Below are 19,563 nucleotides of genomic sequence, written 5' to 3' on the forward strand. Positions count from 1 at the left end.
CTGCATGCGCGAGGTGCTAGTCTACAGTACTCGCTTCCAACCTGTGAAACCCCAACGAAATATCTCCCTCTCTCCACCCGACATGGTCCTAAATAGTCTAATCAACTCAAAACACGGGATAGAACATAACTTCTCCCCAATGGAACTCTATCCCCCTAGCTATGTACTCCCAGTACACAACTTAGCACGATACCATATGCTAACACGGAACAAACGGCATACATGGGCCAAAATGCTACCATAAATGCATATGGGATAATAGGGCAGTAGTGCCAATCTGTTGGAGTTTGAAACACACAATAATTATACTCTCCTGGACACATTTATACCCTACCACACACAGAAAAGTTCACACATTCACCCCTGCTCACACCATTTGTGCTAGGAATCCTTTCCCTTAGTGACTCGAGAATCTTTCTGTACCCCACAAACCTACAATGTGGTCAGCCACATGGAGACGCACCACATGTGAAGTACTTTATACATTTTTCCATCAGTCACATTTTCCATCAATATACCATAAATACAAATATTTACATACACTGAGGTGCATTTCCATTTTACATACACATATTTAAATGTTATTACCTCTTTCTATCGACGTCCAACCAGGATGACTTCTGATAGCACTTCTAATGCAACCATCAATTCTTTTCTTCCACCTTCTATCAAGCTTCCAACATCACAAGGAATGACATCACCCATTTGCATTCTCAATACCTATCACCACACCCATGTTCTGGTTCACGCACACTATTTTATCACCTGGTTACACTTAGGAAAAGCTCTGTGTGTTGTACCTTGTTATACACTCGTCTGTCCAGACTGATGGACCCACAGAAGAAGGTTGGAGAAGCAGTGAAACCGCAGCTGTTTTGACATAAACCTCTGCAGTATTCTCTGGATAAAGCTTACGTTCAGCTCTTGGTTTATAAAGTGGGTCAAGAGTGAGACGGAAACATTAACTTTAACCGCAAAGATAATCTTCGGCAGAAATTCTCTATAATTAACAATAACACTTCGGTATCCTACAAGCATATTTTACCTTTAGATGGTAGGTTTTGACCTTAAGATTCACAGATTTATATCTCACCTGTTGACTCAGAAATATTGTTTGGATTCATAAAAGGGTTTATATGGCAGATATACAATGTGCTACAGATCAGGTAACTCAGGCTTGGCCCCTGTAATCTGGGCTGCCATCATTTGCAGTTACCCAGTAGAGGAAGCCATACTTTGAGTGAGACTCTTTGACTGTTTTCTCTGTGTCACTGAGCAAGACCCTCTCAGCTTCTAACTGTGTCATTAAAATGGTCCTTTATTCCAAGAAATTTGTAGGTTCTCAGACATTTTTACATAAACCAAACTATCTGTGTTAAATAAAACCTACAGGCAGCACTGTGGCCTGGTACATCCAAAAATGGACGTTGTCCTGCTGAGATTCTAATAGGTAGCCAGTAGCTGCCTGTAAATAATCAGTTTCGGATGTCTTTAGGTGTACAGTATTTCAGTGGCTTGTGTGACTCTGGTAAAACTCAATTGCTCCACTACCTTGGTGACAACTGAGAGTGTCCATAAATTAAACAAAACGCACCGCTGCTCTTTGCAAAAGCCAATGACACGTCTTGTCTGGTTTTGTTGCTGCTTAGATGGGGGACATCTTTGTGCTGGGAGCTTCAGATGGAACATAACATCACTGTTGCATGTGTAAAACCTCCAGTGGGGAGAATACACAAATGACATGGATGAATCAGCAGTACGACACACTGCCCCCAGAGCGCATGCCCTGCGATTTATCACCCTCTGGCAGCACACACTTGGCTTGCCTTCCAAGCTGAAATAAAACCTGTATGATGCAAGAGAGTGCAACGGGCACGCTGAGCCTGAGCCGAAACTGGATACTCCGCATCTGTGCCTCCGTCTGTCCATCCGTCTGAGTGCCTCTTCAGCCAATCAGAGAAGGTAAGAGACTCCCTTTATATAAGACATGCAGTACGCACAGTACTCTGACTAAAGACCATGGGCATATGCTGATGAATTAGGTCAAAGTGGAGTTGGATTGTCATGTTACTCATTGCTGCAATTTACTGCGAAATGGTCTTTTGGCTTTTCTGGGGCTGAATGAGGTAAACCTGGTCATTTGAGGGTGGATGTGGACTGTTTAGAGCAAATAAGCAAAGCTGCTGGTAAATTTACTTAAACTCAAAATGCATTGGCATAAACACATTTAGAGTTTCTGGGGATTTACAGTTTAGTTTTTAAGATTTTCAACTTCCAATCCCACAGAATATTTATTCATAATGAATTACATAGATAAGATTTTTATTCCAGGATAAAAGTGTTCAGTTGGCATGGAGACGCTCAATGAGATTTACATTTATTGTTTCTTCTTACATTTTCCTGTTGTGCTGGTCATACAGACCTTGGTGTTGATGGGTGCATCATGCCTCCAGACACCACTAATGTGCAAAGACCTCTTAGTGATTCATCTCAAAACCAAAGTTGTATCCAAAAACTATTTTCACGACTGCTGCTAAAGCAAACACATAGGTATACACACACACACACACTAAACAGAGAGAGAGAGAGAGTAAACATTAGTGAAAACACCACTATGTTTGTATTATATTTTATTGTTGTCTCAATGACTTTCCATATTTTGATGGTTTCTGAATCCCAATCTGCCTCCAAATCTGCACAATCCCAATCTGCACAATATCAGATCTACACCCAACCTGCTCCAATCAGATTTACTCCCAGCCTGCTCCAATCAACTGTACTCATAGCCTGCTCCAATCGGATTTACTGAGGTGCTGGGGAAAGTGCAAAAGTGCCAAGAGCTGGGCTGTGACAAAGGCCCCAGCTGTCCCACAGGGAGCTTGCCTGTGCTGGTACCTGTCTGTTCCAGTGGGGTTCCTGCCTGTGCTGGGATCCGTCTGCCAACGTGTATGCTCCTGTATATCCCATACACACACAGACACACACACACACACACACACACACTATCTGGCCACAGTGGCATCAGCAGCTTCCAAGCTCGAGTCAAGGAAAGCCAGTAAATAAAACAGATGTTCTCACAATGCAAATACAAGAGATCAGCTCGTTCTGGCACCCGGAGCCATTATGAGCGCACTAAGCATCACAGGCACAGCAGGAGTCTAGTACCCTGCCGAGTCAGTGCCGCACAGCAGACCAACTCTGACTCGCTCTCATAGCCTGGCAAAGGCAACCCTCCCTACACTCAAAGACTCACACATATGGAGTGTGCACTGGCAGTTGTGCTGAGATCCCCAGCTGGGTTTTGATTGGATAAAAGAAAGCTAACACAGGTCTGGGTTTTCATTGGATAAGAGAAAGATGACCAATAGCGACAGTCTTAAGTCATAATGGTGTATAGTACAGCAAATGTTGTAGAAACCAGCACATTGACTGTAAAGGCCTTGGAGTAACAATGATGTGGGCTCATTTGTGTCAATTAGTCAAGCAGCAGCATAACAATTTACTATTGGTGTAAAGGAATATCTTACATTACATGCATTTGTACCTTGGGATTATTTTTGAGACATCTAAGACTTTAAAAACTCTGTCTACCACTCAAATCCTCAAACTTGGTTAAACTTCACTTGATCTTTTCCACAGCAAGAGAGCTCACATAAGCTCAGCAAACCCTAAGTGGTACAAGCGTTGAACGCAAAGCACAAGCAAGGTCTCACACATCAGTGCACTGTATTTCAACACACTGTATTCCATCACTGTCCCTGTGTAACACCAGTGGAAATCAGAGGTGTGTCTGTATGCATGCGTTAGTGCTACATCCGCCAGCACTGCTTGGCTTCCCAGTAATTACACTGATCACCAAACACATCGCTCTTTCTCATCACAACGCCGTTAATGCTTTCCGCACAGAGACTCTTTGTGCAGCAGACATGAAATGGTGACAGCTTCCATTACCATCATTTCTAATGTGGCACTGCTTTACTTTTTTTTTTGAGAGAGAGAGAGAGAGAGAGAGAGAGAGAGAGAGAGAGAGAGAGATTAGAGAAAGTCCGGGATGTATGGAATATCCTATAAGATAGGTTGACTACAAAACTTCACAAACTTTGAAATTTGCAACATTGCAAAATTACCAAAGCACCAGCCCTGATTCTCTCAAGTGCAAACTGGTGCCCTGGATACTAAAAGGATTTCCCTTGAAAAGGCAACCCGACGCTAAGCTAACTCCGACTGCCGATGATGATTGTTAGTTAAACATGGTTGGCCCACAGACCACAGATTCCAGGAAGAAAGAGCTGATAGAGTATCCCCCAGGGGAGGCAGAACAGTTCCTTTAAAATGAGAAACCAATTTAAATAAGGAAACAGGAGGAGATGGAAGGAGACTTAAAATTTAGCAAGGGTTTCCTAGCCTTTAGTTCTGTCAGGCCATATTATTCAACAGCCCACAGAATATAAAGGCAGAAGGCTTTCCGCTGGTAGTTGTCGTCTGCTGTGCCGCGGACAGCTCACGATTTTGCAAGGCTCTGTCTGGTCTTTGATGTCAGTGATGATGAGTCCAATTTGTTTTAATGCAGTGTCTCTGTAGGTCATGTCTTTAAGTGCTTCCAGAAACGTAGGGATCTTTTTTTGCATATTTACTTATAATAGAACAGTTCTGTTCAATATAATAGAAAATTCTGCTCTAATTCTACTACCTTGGATGCTTTCGTGGCCATTTGTATACACTTAAAAGTAAGTAATTTGTTTGTTTCTCATATAAATTCCATTAGAAACCCACGCCACATACCTTGCCCATCTGCTTGAAGAAACTGTTCCACTAACACTTTTTGAAAATGGATACATTTCTCAGGAAATGAGCCTGAGAAGACCTGGACAGCATTATATTAAACATGGGTCAATCAAAACTGTTTTACAATGAATACATGTTCCAAGAATGTTCATAGGAATGTTGGCGTAGCAGTACCAGACCACTGTGATGCATCAAAACAACTTGAGGGCTTGTAACAAAGAGTATTCTGATTGTTTTATTAATTAAGATAATACCATTGTTTTGCATCATCTACCAGTGTGGAAAATGGTCTCACACAACATAGTGGACCACTCAGGGACAAAGTTTAAAACAGAAGATTCATAAGCACATTATATTTCAGTCATAAGTGCAGACAAAACTCTTGCACTGGAAAACACTTTCGTCTCATTTTTATGCAGTTTATTATGTAGTCAGTGGTTTATAAATCAAATTGTTTATATATAGAATGTCAGAGTGCCATCACATATGTATGTGCAAGCCAGACTTTGCTGTTCCTTGCATCCAGGGAATGGTGAGGAGATAGTACATCTGGGGGCTGTAGTTCAGTAAAGCTGAGCTGTTAAATCACATGGTTCTGATGTGGCTTGAGTTTTATGTGCAGGATAATGAGGGAGCCAGCTGGGCCCATAACTGATCCAGACTGTTCTTTACGGCGCAAGGCGGGCAGGCAGTGGTCCTCACCTCCCCTCTCATGGGTGGTTCTGCCACCCAGGGCAGGGGCAATTGGGTGCAGCAATGGATTACCACGCACCCAAGGGGTTATGTTGGGTACTGCAGCGATTGTTTATAATCATAACGATGACGATTGTAGTTGGAGGCTGATTCCTCTTGTATGTACACACACACACACACACACACACACACAGACAAATACGTGAACACAGACAATCACACATTCCCAGCACGCACGAGTTCCAGTCTTGCATAAACACACTGGTGTTAGGAGTTAATGTATGCATATATAACCGAGTGGTGGCAGTGTCATGAAAAATATGGAGTCTGAGTCAGAAAAGATGGATGAAAGGATCTGGTTCCTTAATTAATCCAAAAAAAGAGAAAAAATCCATTAAAAAATTAATCAAAACATGTACACCTCAGCTTTTTCTCCTGATCTAAACGCTAATCCCCCATCTATTGTAGCAGTAGAACCCCTACTATGACCCCAGCGAAGTGTGCTGAGTAAGCAGATTCCATTTTATCTCATGAGATATGGACATGCCAGCAGTTATGATGCTAGAAATCACAGGCAGTGTGCTACAGGAAGCATACACAGAATCTGAAAGTAATCCATTTGCTGCATTAAAGCTCTGTCACGTTTATCTTGGAGGCATCCCAGTGGGAGCACTAAGGACTGCATACATTGCTGGGAGCTAAAAGGGTTCATATTTATGTCCAGAATCCATTGTATTTAAGCATTTTAGCAGACCGCAGACAAACAAGAGCAATGGGTGTTATTGGAAGGTAGCTACAGGGAAGCTCGGCCCTGTCTCTGTCTTAGGGTGATTAAATTACACCTCCTTGCACTGGAGAGCCTCCTTACTCTATCTGACACTGTCTCCAGCTCCTGTCTCCTCACTTCCTGTTGCCCTCTGTTTTGGAACATCTGTTTCTCGTTAGTATGCTAGCCACACTGAGGCAGGCCAAAGAATCAGAACATGAAAACAAAGAGTCCAAAACGATGGACGGACACCCCATTCCCTTTTGTGTTTTATTGTTTTGGATAAACAGACATCCGAGGATCGGAAGCGCAGGGTCTGCTTCAGATCGCCTACACGTCTGTCCCTCCTGCCATGAGAAGAGGTTGCCTTGGAATATTCTCCTTTTGTTCTTCAGCCTAACAGCGTTCCAGAGGATCCACTGGGATCAAGAAGAATTGAGCTCCATCAGCTGGCCCCACAATGAGTTCCCGATGCCGGCAATTGCTGACAAACCTGCTTTGCCCACCGCTAAACTGTCTGTGGTTACATATGAATCCATGTCCTTGTCCCTTCTTTCAGGTTGATATTATTTCGTTATTTCGGGTGATTCCTGTATTCGGTCTATGTAGCCATGAGCATTTCGGAAAACCTTCGCCAGCATCTGTCAGCGCGGTCTCCCCCGGCAAACGGGCCTCCAGTTCTGGAACTGTTCCTTTTCAACACTCTGCTGCACCAGACCTGAACATGTGCTGCATATATTTTCTCTTTAAACATGGAGTGATGGTGCCCCCCCCACCCCCCACCGACTCCACCACATCTTACCCTTATCAAGTCATCTGATCAACCCTCACCATAATCCCTCCCTAAAATTAGCCTATTATCGCAGCAAAAGTACTGTGGAATTTGATTTCACTTTTTCATGCCGTTTCATTTGCTGACTTTGGTCGCGATATGAATGCCCTCATGTGCAGTGTTCTCCGCAATAAGTAATCCACAAACTGGGCAGATCTCACCAGATTACATACAGTAAGAGGCCAGCCTGTGAGGACCACCTCCGGGGAGGACAGAAACCTGACCGATGCACAGATTTTACTATGCCATGTGTATGGTGGAAGCATACTGGCTTTGGTGTTATGTAAACTGGTCAAGGGGCAGATGGTTCCAGTTAGACTCCTAGCCCTAAGACCAAACAAAGCCACAGCACCAGGGTTTTGTAAATGAACGTTCACTATTTACCTCAGACAAGGGAAGGCAGATGATTCTGTCTGCAGGGTTCAGCGCTAAGCAGTATGGTTTGAATTTAACTAACTCAATCATTATTGCACTCACACAGAGACATTTGAAAAAGAACTATGCCCCTCTTACCTCCCTATTTATCATTTTATGTCAGTTTTGTCAGGTTACCAGAACCTAATAGAGTTTTAATAGTGTTTTAATAGAAATAAAATACACACTGGCTCTTGTAACTGAGTTAGCATGAGTCATGTGATCACTCAAAGAGCATATGACTTATGAGCTGATAATGTGGAAGCGCTAAATTTTATAAGGAGGTTCAAATGTTTGAGAATTAAGCAGAACATGCCTTCTCTGTCTGCAACTGACCAGAATGGCAGATGGCCTATACCTGCTAACAATATACCTACAAGGTCTACCTGTACAGCAGGTGCTTCCAGTGAAGTGACTGCACAGTTCATCTGAGATACATATGCATAATTGCATTACATTTTCAGTATTTTGAAGACAGAGTGAATTACACAGATTTATCAGTGTATATAACACAGTTTTAGTGTGTGCTCCCTGAATCCACAACTTCAGTATTTCTACCACCTTGTTCTACCTACCCTTCCAGTGCAGATGTCTGGTTTTAAGATGCGTTTTAAGAATACAAGTTTATCTGTACTTTCTTGACTAAGGTTCCATTGCTTGGTGAACCACAGGTGCCTAAAGCCAGCTCTTTTAAAATACAGGCTGTGGCTGCCGGTAAGGTACAAAAAGCAAACAGTCTGGATGGGAGTCTGACAAGCCAAGGTATGCTGTTTTTTTATGCTGTAATATGGTATTGTGTAAAATATGCTGTGTAATATGATATTGTGCATTAAATTAATCTACCATTTGTCCCACGATCACATTTATTTAGTATGGAAAAATTAAATATGAACAGAACAAGTCAAAATATGATTTCAGGCATTTTTTTTTTTAAACCAGGATGGGTCTCTGGCATGTCCTGCCATAGTTAAAGTATACATCCCTAGATGTATACCTCATCAGCTCATTATCTCATCAGCTCTGTGCTAGCTCTGTCAGGCATTATGTCTCCAAGATAGCACCACAGCTTTTTTGTTATGATACATATTAATACATTTGTTTTAATACATTTTAACACATTTGTTTTACTATTATTATACTATTACTATTCATTATACTATTAACAGTGGCGTAGGTACATTTTGAGGACCACTGAGTGACACGCTAAACCCTAAACCCTGACATAATGGTAGTCCACAACTATGCTCTTTATGAGATTACACGCATCGAGTAGTCTTCTGTGGAATGTGCAAAATGAAAAGTTACAATCAAGGCTGGTAAGCTCTCAATGAATCAAATGGAAAAACTGGTTATGTGACCTTCAGTAGAGCTGCGATGCTCTCATAGGGTTACAGGAGCTGACTTTCAGGGGAAAGTCAGGGGAAAAAGAGCACTCTTCAGCACATGTTCCAGTAAAGTCTAATTTCTCTCTGCTATTTTTAGGTTTAATTTTTAGGTTTAAAGGTTTAAATGTGTTTTACCACACACTGGGTTATGTGCCCTGACTGAAGTATTCCATATGATAAGTTGGTTAAAATGACCATTTGATACTATACAACTTTCCATTCATGAGCCATGAGAAATTCCCATAAAAACCAGATTCGTCAATCGCATCACACACTATAGGTATAGAGGTAATTATGAAACTATTGGTATCATTCCATGTTTTGTTCTGGGTAAAATTATTTTAGAATGTTGCAACACAGATTGATATGGATCTTTGGCTGTTTTGCAGAAAACAGCACCCGTTCATGTTTGACCTGCCAAAGGGAGAAACAATAGCCGATTCTCTGTTTAGTCTGTGCTGCAGGAGAGCTTACCCTCATGTTTCACCATGAAACAGAACTCCAGCACAGAGAAAGACTTAAAGACTCTCCCTATTCTGAACAGCTTATTACATTTACACTTTTCATCCTGTTCCAAGACAGATGTGATGCAGGAAAAACAAAAATCAGTGAGAAATGGAGGGGAATAGTAAGACAGATCGAATCAAAATGTGTCTTATTACTGGCGAAATTCTGTCCTTGTAATCTCTGCTGGAATCTCTAAATAAAGTGGTCTTTTGGTCTTTTGTCAGACTGCATTAAAAGAATGACCCTTCCATGACGTCTCCAGCCCTTTTTTCCAGAAGCCCAAAAAGAGTCTTGTTTAAATAACTTTAACATGTGACCATGGTTGTAAAATCACTGCCACCGGTCAATCACTCCATGATGACGCTCTAAATACCAATGATGGTGGCTTCTGTCACAGGAATAACAGTGATATGGCAGCACACTCTCAAACAAACACATTACTAGATATGAAAATATTTTGCATTTGGACCTTGTTAGCTTATTGAAGTATTTTATATTTTGAAAAACAGAAGTGATAATAGAGGTGGATTGTTTCTTATACCTGGACTGAAATAAATGAACCTCACTTCAATAAGTTGCCCTAGGTCAGAAATGTGATTTTAGCTGAGTGCATAGCTCCATGTCTAGGAAAGTGGAAAGGGAGAGATGTTCTGAAAAAAAGTAGAATCCAAGCAATTCGATCAGCACAATAGCAACTGTCAACCATTTGTGGTTCCAGATACAGGCAAGACTGGAGCTGTACTGTCTTGCACCATAAAGCAGAGAAAGAAAAGGCTGTCATTGAATTTCTGCTCTCAATGTACAGATCATCTTCCCTGTGAATACCAGTGTTCTGGTTTTCAGGTCATTTTAAGCAGTTGTACCTGTTTACACAGGTCCAGCCTGAAGCATTTGGCCAGCCTTGCTATCTTCCATGCAGAATGGAGTCAGCTGTCATGTGGATGAACAGGACGTCTCTGTCTACAGCAACAAACGCTGTGGAAAATGACCAATGACTACTCCTCTAACCTAGTTTCTAAAGACTGCAAGGAGAATCAGTGGAAAAATACGGACAGGGCAGGATTGTGGGTTTGCTGTCTCGTCCGTACTCAAGATGACCTCAGTCTGCGCTGTGCTGTGTCATCACAGAAGGTAACCATGATGCCCCTGGATTGAAATTTCCACCACACAGTTATTATGTCTGATTTTACAATGGGGATTTTAACAGAGAAGGAAAGGGCAGTTTGATCACTGATGGCAGTTTTCTGGATTATGTCGATTACTTGCAGTGCAACATATGTTCCTGCTACTTCATAAACTCTCCCGCCCTCCTGCAAATGCCAGATGCCTTCCAGAAAGCCCAACCCCGCAGAGCAGCCTCTCCTGGTAAAGCTCTCATCTGGAGCAGGTAAATGCTGATGGGCGTGGGTCTGTTTGAGCGAGGCATGTGTGACTGAATAACAAGCAGGGGAAATCTTCTGGAAATGTTAAAATGGCTAAACATTTGACGTCAGCTCTTTCAGAGGCGGCGCCCCTCTGCCACCTCACGTTTCCACTCCAGACGCAAGCAACCCCCCCCTCCCCCACCTGAAATTGTGCTCTCTGGAGCTGGAGCGGAGTGCCGGGGCAAAAGGCTTCCTTTGTGTTCGCCAGCTCGCATAACTGGCGTCCGTAAAATGGCAGCATGTAACCCGTAAGGTGTTGGCAAGACCACGCCGATGAGGATGATGTCATGTGTGTTTTTCCACCTCGGCTGCTGTGGACGGAGCGGGCTTTGCACCGTCACCCTCTGAGTTGGAGGGCGACGGCAGGGTCTGGCTCCCGAGGTGGGTCCTGGGCCCTACGCCCTTGCTACGCCCGGAGATTTCCAGGTGACACGCTGTGTTTATGCTGTCTGCTGCAACGGCTGGCTGACACAGCACACTGAACTGACAGAGTGGCGCAGAGAGACTGTTTCTACCATGTTCCTATCCACTGAACTGACTCAGCTGGCCAGCCGAAAGGCAAATGTCACTGTCCTCAATGGCTCCAGAATAGATCTGCTGTACGTGACTACAGGCACTCTTCTGGAGCTAAACAGAAGAGCCGTGCACCTGTCAGGCATAGAAAGAGCATAACTTTTTATACCTGCCACCATAAAAGCAAAAATATTAACATCAGCTATCTTTATTCATCTGGAGCATTAGCATTGTGCAGCAGAGACACTGTCAACTTTGCTCATGTAATTCAGTTTCTTGTTAATTTGACCTCTGATCACATGTCCATAAAGCTGTCACTATGAGCAGTGGTTGAGGGACGTTCAGAGTGCTAATCCCCATTTAAAGCCACACCTCCACAGCCTTGCTCGCTTGTTTACATGTGAATGAGGTCAACACCTCGGTCCTGCTGGCTGTTCTGCACCTTTTATTTTCATATGGCCACCTCTATTCATTGCAGCAGATCATTACAGGCTGCTACAGTGCTGCTACAGGCTGCTACAGTGCTGCTATAGCGGCCTGGAGCAAATTTATTGGCCTGTCAGATGATGATGAGCTCAGCTTTGCTCAGTAGGAACACTGTCTGCTGTAGTCAATGTGGCCACAGTGTTTATACAGGTCATAGAGTTTTGATGGTGCTGTCAATACTATGTTAATAGGGTCTTGCTTAGGAGAATCAGGAATATTACACAATTATGTTTAAATAAAGAGTAAGACCAGATTTGTTTTTTAAAAAAACAGCCAAATCTGGTTCATCAAGGATGTAACACGCGTAAGGAAACCATAAAATAAATCTTCCACTCTACATGAGGGGACTATGGAGCATGGATGTGTGCTGAAGTGTTTTGATATCCAGGGAGGCACACGCTGGTTTACCTCAGAACTTGTGTCTCCAGAGCTGGTCTCTGGTGATAATCTTAGCCTTTTCCAAACATTTACCACATTACAGAAATGGAAAACCTAAAAGGATGTGGTGCAAAATATAACTCTTAACCGCATATCTAACGGTGACTAACAGAAATACTGTTTGGTTATCTTTGATATATTGTGTATTCCATTTTTAATAGTAAACTTGTATATTTAGGCTAAATTAGATCTCTATCATTAGCATATACTTTATAGCTATTAAATTGTAATATATAGTAAATAACTATTTTTGTACCAGGTTACAATAAGACTGGAGGGCTATGAAGATGATTCCATCTTCATCCATCTGAAACATACAGTCCTCTTTAAGTGTCCTTATGGGGAAAATCCAGAGAGACCACTTTGCCTTTAAGAAGGTGACCATAGGTCATAGGTCAAACTGTATGTTCATCAGTTACATCACTGGTTACTCCTTAAACCAGGTGCGTCAAAATTAGGACAAGGATGGTGGGTGTTTTTCTTATCTTAACCCAGACGTGTCATAATTTAATCTCTTTGAATGTGTTAATGCAGTGTAGACACTAACTGCTTTAGGACTTTTGGCCTCCAGTACCTGAGTTTGACACACTTCCTGCTGTTTCTCAGGTAAAATCCAAGACCAGGTATGTTAAAACAGCAAAAGCACTCACTAATGCAAGGCAGTGGTAGTACAGTTCATATGCAAGAAACAAGAACTTGAATATGATCTGGGTTGCCAAACACATGAAGAACAGACCTCCTGCATGTGCTTGGCAGAAGAGAGTCATCAAATTCTGCACCAGATCTCATCGCATGGGCTCTGAGTTCATTACCACTTTGGGCCCATGAATTATGCAGATATGGAAGTCTGTGCTCTTCCACCTGTGCGCTTGCAGTGATGTTTATTAAGAATACATCATTATACTGTAAATCCAGACTACTGACAACAGGACCGATATCCTTTAATTATTCATTTGTTCCCATTTTGATGTGATGGCATGAAAACCTCTCTGAATGAATGAATGCTGCCTGATTGAGTCATTATTTCTCTCTTTCTCTAGGTGCCTCTCCTCACTCACTATCATTCCTAATTTTGAATCTACTTCTCTGCTTGTGGTTCCCCACGTCAATGATGTTTCCATGCCTGTTGGAGTGCTGTGCCAAACTGTCAGGTTTATGCACACTATACACACAGGTGATTTCAAACACGCTAAAGTCCTAGTTTTTTCTTGCTCACCCCCACCCCCATGGTGCTCAATGCGAAATTGTAAGGCTCACGTCCACCTCTGCAGCTCCTCATTCCTGCTTCTCCCCTTCTGCTCCTGTTCTGACCGCACACTACCACACACTCTCATTGCCCTTAATCATGAAGCACACTCTGTTCAAACACTGCCGATGCAGACATATCCCAACAGCATGCTCTTGGATTAGGCAAACTGCCCTCAGACCTCTGATTTGAGCGCACTCATACAGTCTTTTTTAATATATATTTTACATTTTCTACATCATGGACTGGGCCTCTGTCCCAACCACACCCTTCATTGCAGTCTTGTCCGCAGGAACACCCCTGCTGAATTCATTAGAAACGCTACTGCCACTGTAGCACAGGCCTTGAAATGGTGCACTGAGTCCCGCTGGACAAATTAGTGCATGGATTTGTCCATTTGGACGATAAAGAAGGCAACGTGAAAAAAGCACTCCATTCAGGCTGCAGATTGTTCCAATTTTGTCATTAGTTTTACCACTGGCCTGAGAGCTCTTTTAGAGAAGGCTCCAGCGTTCACAGTTCAAACTGGACTGGCCGCCCAGCCCCCTTAACCTGTAGACACCCGTCCCTTGTTCCATTTCTGGTTACAGAAAAGTCGCCTGTCTTTCTCAGACTCATATCAGATTGCGAAGTGGCAGAAAAAGAGTGTTTAGCCATTAATCACCTGAAACTGTCTCGTTAAGACTTTGACTGCACACAGCTTTGAGTGGTTGAGTGGCTACCTTGCGATAACTACTGAATGAATGCTACACACTGACCAGAAAGGTGACAAGAGGTTTGCACAAGGGTAATGTCTCAGTATTTGATGCTGTGGCAGTTTTGTTATAAGATATTATTGTAGGCCAAGTGTGGTCCACGACCCCATAGTGGCAAAATATAAAGGCCTGGTAGATGAGTCTCTAGAAGCACATGACAATGATGACTTACCTACATCTACTCTATTCATCATGCACTCAGGTTTACCAAGTGGATGCGTTCCTCTGAGATAAATTGGTCTCTCCCACACTCAACCACGCACACATAGAGTAGACACGCATTAACTGTTTTTTTTTTGGCTAGTAAAAATATACGGAGAAAGAGGTAGCCAGGGTGAACACTAATAGCTTGTGTCACTCCCCTCATCTAGAGGCATTTCTTCAATTCGTCTGGAACTGTTATTCCACAGCGATGGGCACTTGTGAAAATGTTATGTTAATGTAGGAGCAGATTACGTGTTGGCGCAGGATACTGGCCAAGGTGGGGGGTGATCCTGGTTCTGTTCACTGAGACATTAGGAGCAGAAATGATACATAAAATATGATCAGAATTAGGGGGAACTGCATAGAGCTTCTTTCTCTCTCTCTCTCTCTCTCTCTCTCTCTCTCTCTCTCTCACTCTCTTTCTTTCTTTCTTTCTTGCTCCCTCTCCCTTCTGTGCATGGCGGTAAGCCACATGGTGGAGGTATGGATTCAGAAAACCTTCTCTCCATCCCTCCAGTTCACCCTGACCACTCCTGGCCAAAGTGAGGTAGGAAAAAAAAACAACAACACTCACAAAAAAAAAAAAAAAAAAAACCCAGACTATCAGACTCCAGGAGCACAAGAGCTGCCGAATCAAAGAAGCCTTCTTCTCCAGAACCGGTAAAGGAGGAGAGAGACTGTGACCACCCCGATCTACGGCCACTACCCTCCGCACCCATCTCCGCTCTCTTTGGAAACACGCGGGCACATATCCGCTGGACACACACCCACACGCACGTGAATCCAAGTCCTGAGTGTACAGAACACACCTGCCGCACTCTGACACAGCAGTGCTACTGTAGGCTAACCAATTCCACCTCATTAGTCCATTCCAGCAGCATGGAAAACGTCTATGAATAGTTCGGAATGGAGCTCTGGGCTTGCGGTGACATGGTTAGTTTTGTTGTCTCGCTTTAAAACTTCAGGCCACGTACATGAATGTCCTCTTATTTACAGTGACCGGTGCTTTGGAAAAATGAGCGGATGGCTCCACTTTTCTCTGTGCATGGCATTTAAAATGTCTGCACAGACAGTTGAACCAGATCAGCACACATACACACACACATACATACTTAGATGTGGGTGTGTTTTTGTTAGTCAAGTCATGACAAATAAACTTTATTTCTATGCTACTTTTTGACAACAGAATTTCTCACAGCGTAGCTTTACTTTAATTGGGAAAAAAACATAGTGGGCCAGCCACAATATGACAAAATAATACCTTCCAGGGCTAAAGAAACCCTGAGAGAAGCCAAATCTAGAAAAGAGGAAGCTGCCTTCCTCTGGGTGGCACCAAAGAGTAGAATTACAATTAGATAAACCAGTAAGATCTGTAAGTGTGTGTATGGGTTTGTGGGTGTGTGTGGGAGGTATTAGATGCGTACAGGATTTTAAACATATGTAAACACGCAGAGAATTTCATGCAAAGCTGTGCTCAAGCTTTGTGTGGGCTTAATCATTCGTCAATAAATTTGTGTTTATGTACGTTTGTGTGTTTAATAAAAAAAGCCGGAAGCTGACACCTGTTGGAATACACCTTTAAAAATGACAGTAAAGGTTTGAGTTATCTTGAAAGGCTTACATAGGTGTCATGTAGCCCCTAATACACTATTATCATAAATATATACATTTCTTTTGGAGCCATGATGGAGCACTGAACCCAGGACTGACATGCACACCAATTAAAGCAGCTGGCGTTGAAGATGTGTCTTGGTTCATGGATCTGGATGGATCATTCATAGATCTGACTAAAGAGGGGATGGAAGCAAAAATCTGTTTACTAGTCAAGACATGCTGCTGTGTGAGGGGGAGAGTTTACTAGCTGGAATTTTCCTTAAGAGCCAGATGGAGCAGGGGATTTCTGGCAATGATAGGAAAAAGGTGCTCCTTCGGAAAGCTGATATCCTCTAAGATCTGCATAAAGGCAAGCTAAAACAACCAAGGCGTTTACAGTTTTTCATGGCAACTGGTTTCCATTCATCAGCTAAAGTAATTGGCCCACAGTGGTCTTGGGAAATGTATGTTACTGGTATTAGAGCAAGTATTAGAGCCAAAGCTGTCATTTCATCCAAACAGCTCAAACTAAAATTAAACAGAACTCCACTCAAAACTTGTCTGAGTGATCCAGTGATCCACACACACACACACACACACACACACACACACACACACACACTCTCTCTCTCTCTCTCTCTCTCTCTCTCTCTCTCTCTCTCTCTCTCTCTTTCAGGAAAGAAATGCAAGATGCTCCTCTTTTTTCCCAGCCAGCTGTGAGCTCAGCTGGTGATCTGGGTGCTGTTCACTGTTGCTGTACAGCAGGGAGAGCCTCCTTCTCCCTCTCATTTATTGACATACTGACTCCGTGACCCACACAGAGTACGCGCATGACCAGTGTCTGCCTAAACGCCCTAATTAACCACTGTGTTATTGCCCCAGTACACCTGATCAGAGATCTGCCAAGCCAACAGCACTCAGTTACAAAATGTGAATCACCTCTGGTGTAAAAACAGGGGCAGTTAGAACAGTCCACAGTTCCAGTTAAGGGTGGGGAGAGTGAATGAGAGAGAAAGAGAGAGACAGACAGACAGACAGACAGAGAAAGAAAGAGAGAGGAGAGAGAGAGAGAGAGAGAGAGAGAGAGAGAGAGAGAGGTTGGCAGATTGGGACTCCTTTAGAAGGAACAGTAGCCACAGACTCCCTGACAGGACAGTGCATGCTATTTAAAGCAGCATTGAGAATTGGTTGTTTGACTTTGTCAGACATGTGTTTGTCTTTCCTGCTTGTAACTGCTTCTCTTCTCTATTAGAAAAACGATCTTTCCAAGATCCAAGACCAGAGAGTAAACAGAAATAAAGGAGAAAGGACACAAAACTAAAGTAAGAACAAATTATTTAGTTATATGTAGACTAGACTATCAGACTCTATGTTAAACCCAATAATCAGCTGCTAGAATGTGGCTGTGACTGAACCCCCCCCGCAAAAAAAACCAAAAACAAAACAATGACTGCTGCTCTCTTCTACAAACTATAAAAAAGCTTGCTACTCATTTTGTATATCCTTCCAAAAGATGGCCTCTCTTCATCAAGAAAAGTGTGACTTTCTTTAATAAATGACTACTTTGATAACTAACCAATATTCTTTTCCCATTATGTGTCCCTGGCCAGTTTTTTCTGCTCACAGTAATGGCACTCACATACTCTCCAGCTACCTCCTACTGTGTAGAAGTGGTCCTTCAGAAGACTTCAAAACTTAATCTGTTTGCGTCAGTTAAGCCCACACAAATTCTGTGTGTGTGTGTGTGTGTGTGTGTGTGCATGTGTGCACGTGCATGTTGCTGAGTGTACGTGCATTTGTGCATGTGTGTGTCTCTGAGTGTATGTCTGTGTGTGTGTGTGTGTGTGTGTGTGTGTGTGTGTGTGTGTGTGTGTGTGTGTGTGTGTGTGCGTGCATGCATTTTCTACTACAGTCAGGCCCATCTAGACATGCTTAATGGAGTACAGTGCAGTATCTACAGTGTCCTAGCTGTACACCTTGGCTAGGTGCTGCTCCCTGTGTGTGGGTAATTGTTTTTATGTGGGTGTGTGTATTAGGCATGTAAGGTCATCTAAAACTAGTCCTGAATTTCATTTCTGTTTTATTTATTCATTTTTTAAAGTAAGATATATATTTTAATCACAACACAGATTTTAACAGTTTGATCCCAATTTAAAAAGCTGTGTGGTTTTTTATGAGTATGAATAATACTTTTATTTTTATTAATAGTATTTGTTGTGTTATTAATATGTGTATACAGAGTACACATAGCCCTGCAATGACTTTGGTCTTGGCTGGTATTTTCTTTGTATAAATAACTCTTAAATAAAATAGAAAATTTGTGTGTCTGTGTGTAGGGAACTGCATGGAGTGTCATTTATCTTGCTCTGTCATACCCCTGGACAAGACACTAGACGGAGAAGGCAAAGTGTTCCATGCACAGTGAGGCCTGTCCCTTACTATGAGGCTTACGTAGTGTTCTGGGCACTTCCAGATCTCTTGATGCCGATTGACATTTTAGTTTGAACATTACTACAGGCTTATAGATCATGGGTGTCAAAAATACATCAAACCTAAGGCCCAGAAATTGCCTAAGAGAAAAGACGAGTAACGGGCATTATTCACGTAGTGGAATTCCTAACCACATAAATTCAGTGAGGCTGTAATTTATGTGTTGTCCAATGACAAGAAATGCTGAGCGTGGACTGAGACCATTGTAGTTGCAGCAATGGAAAAAAGGGCTGCGGCTTTGTTACTACAATACCCAGAATCCCTGTCAGAGTTAGACCAGACTTGCTCAAATATCACAGCACCAAAAAAGAGAAAAAGACAAACAAACTATGGGCTAGCTTACAATAAATATCCAGGTTTTCTGAAACACGCTTCACTTAAAAATATGAAAATATCAAATTAGAGGTTCATATCGTGTGGCTCTGTGGCAAGTTTTTACACTTGCTTATGAGGAATGCATGACAGGGATAGCCAGTTAGCCAGTCAACTCTCCATTGTGGTTAGTATAGTGTAGTGGGTCACAACGCTGCCTGTCCTGTGGAGTTCGGTCCCTGTACTTTAGGCAAGACTCCTAACGGTACACTCACCTAACACTGTAATATGATTAAAAATTGGTAGGTCGCTATGGATAAGAGCATCTGCCAAATGCATAAATGTATTAGACAGTTGGAGGAGTTGTCCAGCAAACTTTACAATGGTTTTATATTACAATATCAGGAAAAGTATTAACCTTCTTTCCAACTGTTACAGAAATAGTTGTATTAAAAAACTTTTATCTCTTGAATTCAGATTCTGGTTTCTGGTTCTGGTTTCTCAAACTATGCCTGCCTCTGGTTTTGCCTTTTGGATCTGCCCCTTTGTATTTCCACTGTCTATTAAAAGAACTGGTGAAGCCTAGAGCTTGGATCCTTGTCTGACGTTGTGACGTTGTAATGTGCGCAGACTGTAGACTGTAATCAATAGACAATATAACATTTCATATACATATTTACCATGAGCAGGGATACCTTAATTCCACAAAAAGTGACCGCA

At 42.5% G+C, this 19,563-nt stretch overlaps 1 protein-coding gene across 1 annotated transcript; it reads left to right on the top strand.

Moving 5' to 3' along the window:
* Window positions 1-10,277: 10,277 nt before the first annotated feature.
* LOC145651352 (uncharacterized) lies at window positions 10,278-18,308 on the top strand. Its single transcript, XM_081697990.1, has 5 exons — window positions 10,278-10,513; window positions 10,651-10,769; window positions 13,284-13,417; window positions 17,294-17,363; window positions 17,652-18,308. The coding sequence occupies exons 1-4, from the start codon at window positions 10,367-10,369 to the stop codon at window positions 17,338-17,340; spliced, it is 447 nt and encodes a 148-aa protein (XP_081554116.1). The 5' UTR covers window positions 10,278-10,366; the 3' UTR covers window positions 17,341-17,363; window positions 17,652-18,308.
* The last annotated feature ends 1,255 nt before the right edge of the window (window positions 18,309-19,563 follow it).

This window comes from Electrophorus electricus, chromosome 15 (assembly GCF_041902795.1).
Source record: "Electrophorus electricus isolate QZ-2024a chromosome 15, ASM4190279v1, whole genome shotgun sequence".
NCBI classification, from domain to species: domain Eukaryota; kingdom Metazoa; phylum Chordata; class Actinopteri; order Gymnotiformes; family Gymnotidae; genus Electrophorus; species Electrophorus electricus.